We start from the raw sequence: 12,447 nt of genomic DNA, 5'->3' as shown, positions 1-12,447 counted from the left end.
GTTTACAGAGCAGCATGTGTGGCAGCACATGTGATGTCTTCTCTTCCAGGTAGTGCCTGGCGAGCACCCGGTGTTGGCAGCAGGATGAAGTCATCAATGATTATCATTCTTTTCATTCAATAGCTGTATTTTAAGAAAAAAGAAAATAAAAAAGGACACGTGTTGAGTAATATTGCGAAACCCGCACAGCCGGGAACTTGCTGCTTGCACATGGGTCAAGGGCTTTGAGAAACCAGGGATAGATGTAGAGATGTTTTCTTTGAGTGGGAAACATTTTAGACGAGGAAAACGTCTCATTTGGCTTTTATTACCCCAGAGCGTTCCTGCTCACCGCAGTGGTGTGGTGAAGCGTTTAGCCCACAGACGGCCATACAGCCCATGGTCGTTTCAGGTCCCCGCTATGCGGAGTTTCACCGGGGGGCGATTCTGTAGCAGCCGGGGGTGACAGAGGTGACAAAGAGCGCCCACACCCCGGCCCGGCCTTTGCCCCCTCACGGCTCCCGTCAGCCCCGGCAGCCATTTCCCGCCGGGGGGCGGCCCCACCCACCGTGCGCCTCGTCCCATTGGCTGAGAGCGGCGCGGGGGCGCGGCTACACGCCGCCCTCCGATTGGCGCGCGGGGCTGTCAGTCTCGGCGGGGGGCGTGGCCTGGCGAGGCGGGTCCCCGCGGGGGCGTTGCGGCCGCAGTTGCGCTCGGGCGGCGGCGGCTGATGGCGGTGGCCATGGGCTCTGCGCTTCTGCTGCTCCTGGCGCTCCTCGGGCCCGCGGCCGCGCTCGCCGGATACATCGAGGTGTGTGGGGGGTGCGGGGGCGGGCGGCGGGGGCTTCCCCGGGGGTACCCGATGCGCAGGTGGGAGGTAAGCGGGGTTCGGGTTGTCTCGGCTGGTGTGGAACCACCTGGAGCTTGTCCAGCCTCGCCGAGACCTTCCCGGGGTGGTGAGTTCGTGTTTTAAACGTGTTTTCGGGAAAGCCGCAACCCTCAGGCCGCGCACCTGGACGGGAGCTCCGTCTCACCGGGATGCTTGGGGCTGTGTTTTTGGGGACGTGACCTCGGCATTCTTGGCACGGGAGCAGGAGCGGCCAGCTTCAGAGGGGTCCAGAAGCTTAGAAGACTGTTAGAGGGCAATTCCCTAGATAAAAATCTCGGTTAAACGAATCTACTTGGTTGCTGATGGATCCAAAATAAATCTTGGGTTGGAACTGGTACCTTGGCTTTCGGGGAGGATGCTTCAGCCGAATGTAAAGGCTGTGCATTTCATCTAGAAATGGCTTAAATGCCCATAGGGGTCTGTGTGTGTATATATATATATATGTATATGCGCACATATGCGAGTATATATTACTTTTGTATACACGAAATATGTACTGTGTTTGCATATATGAAAGTAACTGGACAGAGGAAATTCCAGCTTTATCCTAAATCCAAAAGGTCAGTGTAATCTAGCTCTCCAAACAACAAGATGGGTAGGAGAAAATCTTGCGGGTCTAAAGACTCGACACTATAACCTGTCTTATTAGAGGGAAGCAGCAAAACAAGGAGCAAAGTACGTGCTGAGCTTCAGACATGGCATGTAAATAGAGTTTAATAATCTACGCCTGAATGTTGTTTCGAAATGCAAAACAGCTGCATCTCTCTTGTGAAGGTTCTGGGTTATTTAGGGCTGGATAAAGAACAGGCTTGTGGCTGCTTATGAATGGTTTGATTTGAGAGTTTACAGTAAATTTTAATAAGCTTGGTTAAGCAGAACATCTACCTCAGTGTGATGCATAAAGCTCTAAGCTGGTGGTAATTCCTAACTGGCAGTAAATGTAGTTCTTGGATATTTTTAATGTGTTATATGGAATTGGTTAGTCCATGATTTTTGCTTGTTTGGTTGCTGTTGAGGAATAGTATTCCACATACTTTGTACCAATCCTTCTGTTAAATTTCTGTAAATCAATGGAACATGGTTGATAACCATTTGTGGAACAACTTATGCATCGGTTACCTTGCAGGAAGGATGGTGGAGCTGCTCTGAGGGCATGGAGCTAATGCCCAGATCAGATTCCTTGGCATTGCCTTGGTGGCAGGGGACTGTCCTGGCTGCTGGTGCTACATCCAATCTCTTGCACCTGTTTGGCAACTCCTCCAGCTGTAGGTCACTTCCTCTCTTACATCCGAGACAAATTTGGCTGCTATGCACATCCCTTCTGGAATCTACTGCTTAGGGACATGGGCCATGAAAAATCAGCTTGGAAAACAAATCTAGCTGTCATTTTTTTCCAAAGCCTGGTGTCTGTGTGATGAAGCAGATCCCAGGTTTTGCCCATCCCAGGACTGGCACAGAGGGAGAGCAGCCGTGTCACACCTTGACGCTCCAGGAGGGGCCAGCAGCCCAGCAGCAGGAGAAGGGGGCACTGACCTTTTAGAAAAGGATTAAATTGAAAACATTCCTGCAATTCAATTTGCATCCTCTAAAGGCACGATAGCCACCTTCATCTCCTGGCATAAAATATCAACTGTGGCATTTTAATCATTCTTTTTGCTGCATCCTCTCCCATTGTCTTGTCGGTGGGGGGACTGCAGCTCTCAAGTCTTTATTGCTGCCAGATTTGCTCAAGAATAGCTCTCAATGTAGAGCTTAGGAAGTAAATGGTTACTGTGCAGGGATTTATACTGTGGTCGTTACTGGATTTTATCAGATAATGTGATGAAAAATATGCAAGCAATTGATTTTTTTTTCAATAATCAAGATGATATTTGAAAGTTACAGAAAATGCGTAAAAATGTCTGCAGTTATTAGTTCAGTTGGATTGGCACGTTTGCATTGGGTAGATTTTCTGTCTCTTGATTATCTTCGCTCCCATTCCCTGTCCCTGGAACACCCGATAATCTTCTTATCAACTACAATCTGTTTTTCTTTCTGTCCTGCACAGAGCAAGGGGAGTGGCAGTTTATTTTTTTCTCTTAAATTGGTGGTATCTGAACTCTTGACTAGGGCATTCCCAAGGGCTGGTGCTGGTGACAGTTGGTCTCCCTTTCACATCATAGTGTGGGGATGGCTGATAACCTCTGAGTTTCTCTTCCAAATGAATATGAATGGAAGAGTTTAGAGAAATCATGGATCCCAGCAGTTAATGTGTTTCTTTCCATAGCAGTATGTGTCTGAATTTTGCTTATTTTGCTTGTGAAGTCCCCAGGAACCTCAAACAGGTCACTGATGCCAACTGGAAAAAGAAAATAAATCTATGCTAATTTGATCTGTATTCCAGTGATAAACTACTTCTGCTGCGCCCTCAAGGCCTTTAAAGGTGCAAAGTTTTTTTATCACTTGACCTTTTTGTGTAATCAAATCTGAGGCAATGGAGACTTGATACTGCTTTTTTTTAAATCATGTTTGGTATTTTTCCAAAGCTCTCTTGAATGCTTACATCTGTTACCTGCCTGCTTGAAACCACCAGGATTTGGGGGAGGGGAAAAAAAGCGTGCATTTTGCAGCAGAATTTCATGTTATTATTTTTGTCTTGTATTGCTTAAATTCTCCCTAACAAAAATATCAGTCTTGTGCCATTTCTGCAGACCTTGGGGACTTCTAATTGCCTGCTGCATCGAACAAAGAACTCCACCTAGGGAAATTTCCACTTCGGTGTTTGAGTGCTGAGCAGAAACAGCTCAGGAAAATTCCAGTCTTGAGCCTGTGGCCTTTAGTTTCCTCTCAGTTCCTAAAACTTTGCTTCCCAGTGTTATGAAACACACCTTCCTATGAAGGTGATTATATGCAGTGCCTCTTCTAAGCTTCAATAAAAGCTTCTCTGAAGCAAAGATATGGAAATAAAGCAAATCTGATACTGCGGAGAGGCTCTGGAATTTGTGCTGTGTTGTAGGATGGCACATGAAGGTAAGTGCTCCTTTTTGGAGGAGGCCTTCAGCTCTCCTTGTTTCACCTGTGGAATAAATATCACCTCCTTAAATGTTATTTAGGCATTAATAGCTCTCCCAGGGATTGAATGACTTTTTTGTTAATGTGATTGTTGCATCACCTGCAAGTTATTCAAAAGCTGTTCCGTAGGTGGCTTTAGCTGTATTGTAATTATACACTGCTGTTCCTCCAGCACCTGGGAGTGCAGGGAAGGATTACTGCAGTTCCCTGTGCTCTGTACCAGTTGTGCTTCTCTCTAGATGTGCCTTGTAAAACTTCTGCCTTTGCTTTTCCCTGCATGTGTGTCTTTTGGAGGCGTATGGACTCAATCTTGGAAGTATAAGTCACTTTGACTGCAGCATCTGCTTCTACACATGTACTTAAACCAAAGCCTTGTTCCTCAGCTGAAAATAGAAAGAAATACACCATCTCAAACTATTTCTTGTTAGAAGGCAAAGCCTTTCCCTTTCTTTCTACACTTGGGCATTTCACTCTCTGCTCATTAACTCCTCAGGCTTTCTAAATTGCTGCAATCCCTCAGACTCTTGCTCTCTTGCTTCTTCTGTGCAGTAAAACTTGGTGTCATTGATTTTAAGTTCAGGCAGTCAGCACCTCTGAAACATGGTGTTAATTTAAGATGATGCTTGCTCTTGATTGGAAGGCTTTGAATACTCTCAATGGCCTGGAAACCCTTCTGGTGAGGCTCCTAATTCAGAACTGTACTTGAACTTGCAAGATTGCCCCTTTTTTTTCCCCTGAAGTGTTGTCTGCACCCACAATGGACATGTTCTGCTCTCTCTACTTGCAGTGAGTTTGTCACAGGGAAATGGCATCTCCTACCACAGGTTTTGCTTGCTGCATATCTTAAATGGAGTACTTAGGGCTTGGTGACTATGCATTAACTATATTAATTTTGTAGTTTGCTTTTGGATATTTTCCTTTTCAGCTTTTTGCTGTAGGTGCCAGTAAGTCTCAGGTTTGTGGGGAGAAATGGGCTGACAACATTGTGCAAACTAACAACTTTTCCATATGTAGATATATACTTATTGTATGCTTACTAGTGTGAGTTATAAAGCAGTACGAAGGAAGATGTGAAATTGTCAGGTTTCTCTTTATTGTGAATTAACCAAAATTACTTATTTTTTCTGGTTTGGGAGGACTGATGACTCCTCCTCAGATACAATAGGATAAAAGTAGCCTGTTAATACTGTTACTTATATAGGGCAGGTGGTCATTCATATACACACACACATTTCATGTGGAGATCTAGCTTGTGAATGACACTTTTTTTTTTAACTTGTTCAGCACTAGATTTACTACTTTCACCTCCATCTGCCTTCTCAGTTGGAGTTAAATATATATTTGTGACTAAGTGTTCTTTAAGCTATACTACCTTACGTGAGAACATGGAAAACCCAGGAAAACCCATGTACCAAAGAATACAGAAGTGAAACCCACCTTTTAGCCTGACTTTCAAATGTCTGTAAGTTCTAGTGCTTGCTCTAAAGGATTGGTGTTTAAAATGTAAAATTTTGTCTTTATGTGCATTTTTAGGAGTTTTAAGTTCCAACCTGAGATGAATGATCAAAACACCAATGTTCTGCAAGTGATGTTAAACTAATCTCTCTAGCAGCCAAACACGGCCTGCTTGGCTTTATGTAATCAGGTGTCCACCTGATCAGGAGCATATTTGGCTAAGCTGCTTACCAGCTCTTCATTTGGAGGTATTGCAGGGATGTTTTGTATACAGCCAGTGGGGAAAAGGAGGTACTCCTTATTCTTGAAAGATAAACCTGTATATGGAGTAGATTGAGTTCTAACTCCTTGTTGTCATGTTTGCCTGCCGTGATGATGCTCTCGTACAAATGAATGTATTGCAGACCTTCATTTTGGTTTATATCTTCAGTAGCCTCCTAGTCACTCTTAACTAGTGTGCACAGTCAAACGTTGCTGCTCTCCGTGGCATTTGGTGATTTATTTCACTTTCCATTTCGCTGGTGACAATGGGAAGTCAAATCACATGTTGGTTCTCTGTTTCCTGAGGTAGAACTGCTGGGTGAGGCATGGTCCAGAAAGCCTTTTGTTCTCTACAGGCAGACCTGGTTCATGTATGTATGTATGTATTCATCTGATTTAGAGATCTTTTCTGGCAAGACTGGCCCAGTAGTTTGTGAGGACTGGTGCAGCTGGGCTATGCTGATGTTGGTGTGTTTACTGCAAGGACAGTGGCTTCACTTGAGCTGGTTTTTTCCTGATGATTTGTTTCTCAAGATGACTGTGTTGGGCTGTGCAGTAACATCTGTTAGCCGTGGTTTGAAGGAATTCTTAGTGCTCAACCTGCAGATCAGTGGCTGCTTACAGAGTTTAGTCTAATCCTCTTTGCCAGTGCTTTCCTGGGGGATTCCTCCTCTGGACCTTCAAAAGTCTCACCAGTTATTTCTAGTGCCAGGACTTCCTGCACAGGTGAGCTGTGGGGTAGGATGCTGTGGCTGGACAAGGCCTTCAGCTGATGAAGCAGGGTCTGAAGTTGTTATTCTATGCAGTGTGTGACCTTCAGAGAAACTTTATGGAAGAGACAAGTCATTAATTGCTTGGCTTAGATGGCTTCACTGCTTCAAGACGAACGGAAAATCATTAGCAAACGATGACTTGGAGCTCAAGTTTTTCAAGTTACCAAGTATGAAGGGCATCAAAATTGCCAGCCTAACTTAGATGCAGCCTGAAAAAAACCCAGTGAAACCCACAGAAGGTGGGAGCTGAGCCTTGGTTCAGCTCCCTTCCTGTTGTGCTGGAGAAGCTTTGGGGTGAGGCACTGAGTCATTGGTGTGTTGCAGCTGTTGGCAGTGTCGCTGACCCACGGTATCATGCTGAGGTGCAGCAGATGATAAACATGCCTCAGCACTCAGATCCCAGGCTCTGGCTCTGTGACAGGGATGCATTTAGGTAATTTCATACAGTAAGCTTCTCTCTAACAAAATTACAGCAGTGCAAAGTGTATTTTGATCCAGGTCAAGGACAGGGACAGGCAGACACGCACGGGCACACTGAGCTGGCTGGGGCTGTACTTCACTTGACTCTAACAGCAGGTTGATACTCGGTGAAGTTTCCATTTAAGAGTAGCTAATTATCATCTCCTTACAGATGACTTCGTGTTTAAATAAAAGCAGTGTTTAACCTTGAAAGTTCCTGTTCTCATTTAGGTCTCTTTTCCTCCAACAAACATTTTCTTGGTTATGTTACATTTTCAAATGTGAGATGTTCTGAGGTGTGGGTCAGGGGGGTGGGTTGGTTTCTTTCAATTCTTGCATTAGTGAGAATTTTATTATTCTGTTAACTCTCTACTATAGCAGGGCTTGCATTTTCTTATGAAGATGTTGTGCTTCTTTAACCCATCACCACAAAGCTCTAAATGCAGTCAGTGAGGACAACTCAAAAATCTTGCCAAGATGAAACAGAGGTTTAGCAAACTATTTGGTATTTTCTAGGAGTTGCCTTATGCTAACTTCAGTACTGAGATGCTTAAATCAAAAGCCGAACATTTGCATTTTTAATCTTTGGGCTTTTCTTTAAAGGCTCTTATGTTATTTTTAGCTCCAGCTCCCTGCCAAAAGCTTTGTTCCTTTTCTTTTGGATTTTGGGTTGATGAATCCCACTAGTTATGATGTCATTGCATAGTGTGAAATGACAGCAACAAAAAGAAAAATCTTACCCATACCATCTGTTACAATAAATATTATGCACTCCTGTTAGATTCCAAGTGGATTTGGATAGCATGTTCACAACAGAAGCTGGTCTCTGCTTAGACGTGTGGTATCCTCTAGCATAAAGCTTTTAATCACCAAATTCTCTATATGGTTTTGGATTTGACGTGACACATTGCCAGGTCTAAGTGTAGTTGGGTTTTATATTGGTGTTTGATCTTCTCTCATTCATATCAGGCCTAGTAACTTGCCAAAAATGGAGGAATTTGCAAAAATTAGGCTAATTCACTAATACCAAGCATTGGTTGACTTCTTACACTGGTCATCTTACAGTAATTGTGGCCTGAAACAGAGAGGGGCAGATTTGCTTTAATCTCCTAAGTATTTCTCTCAAAAGATTAAATGCAGAACGTTGATTCCAACCTCTGATTGGTGTTCCCAGAGAGTGTATTGGCATTTGAATGTGAGTCTTTCCCTGCATAATTTATCAAAGCCCTCACTGAAGAAATTGAATTTGATAGCTGTTTCGTTTTACGCCGCAAGATCACAAACACGTTTAGAAACCCTGAAGAATGAAATGGTGTCAGGATCCAAGCAGAGCACGGAGCCTGCCTTAGCAGCCTCGGTCAAAGATGAATTCTGAAATGTAGGGTACAGCAGTGCTCGTGCATGGACTGAAATGTGCTGCCTGCCAGGAAAAAAGGAGACTGAGAAATTGTTGAGGGTGCATGTTATTGTGGAAACCGGTTATTACTCTTGAATGGAGCAGGATGCTTGCAGCTCCCATTTGGACTTGGGGTAAGATTTAAGTGCCTCTAAGTAGTTTGAGTTGTAGGGTTTCAATAACCACTTCATTTCCAGAGGCTTTAAGTAGAGCCTCAGCCTCAGTGCTGGAAATGTCAGGCAGTGGAGAAGGTTTTCCCTTGGCAACCAGGCAAAAAAATTGATATTTTGCATTTGCAGTATATTGATGTATTAGAGCTCAGCCTTTGGGCATGGATGGACATGGTGCTGTGGCTTACCTGGGCAAGAGCCAGATCCCAGGAAAGGCTGAGGGAATTCTTGAAGGGGTCACAGAATGAAGTTGTGGTGCTCCTGTGGGTGTGTGAAGCTTGGGCTTGGGACAGAGCATCGTGTCACAGCAAGAGACACTCACTGGGGAAACAAGGGAAAAAAACCCACGTTCCTGCCCCCGTCACTCCTGATAAATGCTGTCTTGTTCAAATTGCATCAATACTTGCCCTGCAACAAAGCCAGCCAGTATGTGGATGTCCTGTTTAGGGCACAGCTGCTTTCTCGGAAACAATTTCCCAATAACAGAGGCAGAGATGAATGGCCTGCCAGAGCAAAGGCTGGATGCAGTGGAAGGTTTGCACTGCTGTATCCCTGCCTTGTCCACAGCTGGCTTTGTGGGCTTGATCACAGCTTGTCACCTGTTCCGTCCCTCTCCTTCTGCCTACGTGCTCATGCACTTTTTGTCTTTTTTTTCACGGTATGCACATTTGAGTTTGTGAATAAATACTTGTACTAATCACAAGAGCTGAAATCTATTACCTGTGTTTGAATCCATAGTGCTGTGTTTTATGCATAGTGTTTTTAATCAATCCTTCATTTTAAATCCTTGCATCTTGCTTCAGAATATATCTTTGTTTCTCAGGTTAAGAGATAAAGAAATAAACCAGCTGATCACCTTGACATCCTTTTGCCTTCTCTCCCTGCACAACAGGTCCTTCCCTTTGCATCCTGGCTGCCAGGAGGAGGAACTAGAAGAGCTGGATTCCTCCTGTAGTAGGGCTTTTAAATGACAGGAAATCTTCTTTCAAATTTGCTTAAATGTAAAATCCACAGTACAGACAAAAGCTATTTTGAAGTTGAGGCTGAAATTCCTGGGTTTGGATGGATTTGTTGCGCTCAATTATACTGAGCAAGCTTTTGCAACTTGCTTCACATGGGAATTAGCGTGATGAGGAGAATACTTTTCAAAGTATGACTGTATGGAGGCTTTCCACAGAGCATCTACAGCATGTTAATTCCCTCTTTCACTGCAGGGCCCTGAGCAGAATGCAGCATTGTAGTCCTTTTGTAATAGATGCTGATGGATTTCAGGAGCAGTGCTGTTCTGACATGGCCACTGTCATACTTGTACTAGTGTGTGTGCAAACTGGTAAGCTGGGTGCTCAAAGGAAGAATACTATGGAGACACCAAGGAAAATTTTGGGCTGCAAGCTTCATGTGTGCTGTAGCAGAGACATGAGGAGCACTGCTTTCCAAGACCCTAAATGGCCTTTTGCTCCAGGCAAAAGCAAAGATGACTTTACTTCAACTGCTTTGCTGTCCTTGGTTTCAATTTGGCTTTTTGAGCTTTATGTCACTGTCTTTAAGATTTTTGCAAAAATTTGAATAATTGTTCCTCATTATGCAAGTGGCTGATAGCTTTCCTCATAATTTTCTGTTCTTTTATTTATTAGGCTGTGATTCTTACATTTTTTTTGATCTTATAACTGGGGGCATGACAAACATTTAGCCACAGCTGGCAGCAGCATTAGCTAAGATGGGCTTAATGTGCTAAACTTTCAGCAGCTCTTCCCCTCACGTGGACTTGGAGATGCATTGCGACTAGCAGTCCTTTGTCTTTTTTTTAAGAGGATGCTGCTGACCTACTCTAAGCTGTTTCTCAGGCCATAAAAGAGGGCTGATCTTTACTGTTTATAACAGCATGCTTTAAATACACCAGATCAAGCAAAGCAGAGATTTCTTTTTGTTTTGTAGTATTTGCTTTGGAATGACTTCTGTGCTTTGGAGTGGCTCTTCAGATAGATCTCTGAGCAGCATCCATCTCACAGTCTGTATCTACAGCATGTCCAGGATGACGCTCTTCACTAATGAAGAGGATTAAAATAGTCATTAAGCTGCAAAACACACAATATGTCCTGTAAAATACAAAATAAAGATACACATAGATAAAAGATAAAAATACAGACGAACTGAACATGCTGGAGTGGTACAGTCTGTTGGAATGCATCAGTGTGGGAACATCTTTAACTTGAGCCAGATTTGAAATGCTCATATCACAGAAAGATGAAACCAGGGCTTAGTTTGCATATGGAGACACTTGGCCTGCTGCTGTCTGTAGACACTTTCTTGCTTTCATTTTTCTCCACTGTGTTTGAGTGGATAGTTGGTCCCTTCTGCCCCACCTCAGATGAGGTCAGTGTCACCTGAGTGACACTTAAAATGGTGTCACTACTTGTTAGGATGCTTCTTGCAGTGACTTAACTTTGGGAACAGCCCAAAGCAGAGGACTGTTCTTATTTATTCCCACCTCTCTGGGTTAACACTCACATCCTTTAACTGACAGGTATAACTGTAGAAATACAGACAGCCTCTAAAGCAGTTGTGTGACTCTGACTGAATAGTTGCTCCATTTGCCTTTGCTGTCCAGGCTGTAGAGTTGCCACACGGCCTTGACACCCACAAATCCATTCATTTTGTGCTGGTTACCAAACCTGTTCTCCTCCTCCAGCAGGTACTGCTATGAGATACACAGGTTCTCAGTGCAATATTCTCAGAATGTTCCCAGCCTCATAACACAAATCCATGTAGTACTGGTCCCACTGCTGTCCAGGCTGGCTGGGAATTGTGCCGGGAGGGGCAGCCTCCAAGATCATTCAAATGTGGTCTGGTAAGGAACTCATTTGGGCTCTCAAAGGTTTTCTTTTTTTTTTTTTTTTGGTAAGATGTCCAAAGTAGGGATATGAGAATGAGGTGTGTTTCTGGCTGTCTTATGCTGTTGCATCATCAGGCTATAATTTCAGCATAGCTTTTTGGGGTGCTGCTCTCTTATGATTTGAGACATCTGAATAGATTGTATAGAGCTAATCCACATCACCGATTTGCCAGATTCTGGCAGAGTTAATATTTGCAGCTGATAGCTGGGTTTCGGAATTAAAATCACCATAGTGGGCCATGTCTGAAGTCAACCAGTGAAACGTAAAACCACCATTCCCCAGGGTTAGAACTTTATGCAACATTTTCATCCTTTGACTTTGAGAAAGAGCTATTGAAATGACTCAGCCCATGGCTAGGAAAATGGTGAGTGGCCAATTGCATCAATAGGCAGATCAATCTACCCTCCAACCACTGTCCCAGTGATGGGATTTGCATGTTAAGTCAGCATTTCCATTGCCATCCTTGTCTGCTTGTAGGGTTAAGGAAAGCAAAACTTGTTTGCAAGGCAGACCGTTTATTTCTTTTTCATTCAAGCGTGTCTCCCAAGAGCATCTGAGCAGGCAAGAAAAAGCATCTCTAAGTAAAAGTCAATAGTCACTTCTTTCCCTGCCTGATAGCCTTTTCCAAGCAGGTAAATAAAGAATTGTTTGGAATGCTTGTGTTCAAAATAACATATCTTGACGGTTTTCTTTACAGTTCCTCCAGCTGGTCTCTTTATAAACAAACAAACAAAAAAAAAGCTGCTATGATGGACAGCCAGGGCAAAGGGTTTAAAAAAAAATTTAAAAATACTAGTACATTTCAGAGACCTTCAAGGGGAATTTCATTTGAGGTGATGGAAGTTCTCAGTGTATAGTGCCTCTTTAAGGCCTGACTGGATTGTTGAAAACTGTTCTGCCTGCTCTTTTTCAAAGAACGATTTCCCTTGCTGTTGCAGAACGTGCAGTTTTTGCTTCCACCTTTGTAATAAAGCTTTCAGCACCTGATGGCTTTGTACTTCGAAGCCCTCAGTGAAGTGTCAGATTACTTAAAGCTCATCAAGGACCCGACCATCAGGTGGGTGCAGCTGCAGTGTGTAAATTCTTCCACTAACCCTATGGTCAGTTGTATTTCAGCTAA

At 43.7% G+C, this 12,447-nt stretch overlaps 1 protein-coding gene across 6 annotated transcripts in view; it reads left to right on the top strand.

The window, feature by feature from the left end:
- The first annotated feature begins 678 nt into the window (after positions 1–678).
- The window catches only part of APLP2 (amyloid beta precursor like protein 2), a 47,907-nt gene continuing 36,138 nt past the window's right edge, over positions 679–12,447 (top strand). For 4 of the 6 annotated variants that reach the window (XM_068994811.1, XM_068994809.1, XM_068994808.1 and 1 more), the window contains exon 1: positions 679–790. In XM_068994811.1, coding sequence (XP_068850912.1) covers positions 710–790 — 81 coding nt within the window. In that variant the 5' untranslated portion in view covers positions 679–709. The remainder of the gene's footprint in view (positions 791–12,447) is intronic. The other 2 variants (XM_068994812.1, XM_068994810.1) reach the window with 1 other exon arrangement.

This window comes from Aphelocoma coerulescens, chromosome 24, assembly GCF_041296385.1.
Source record: "Aphelocoma coerulescens isolate FSJ_1873_10779 chromosome 24, UR_Acoe_1.0, whole genome shotgun sequence".
NCBI classification, from domain to species: domain Eukaryota; kingdom Metazoa; phylum Chordata; class Aves; order Passeriformes; family Corvidae; genus Aphelocoma; species Aphelocoma coerulescens.
The sequence above is the reverse complement of the archived record's forward strand: the minus strand, read 5'-3'. Positions and strand labels throughout refer to the sequence as shown.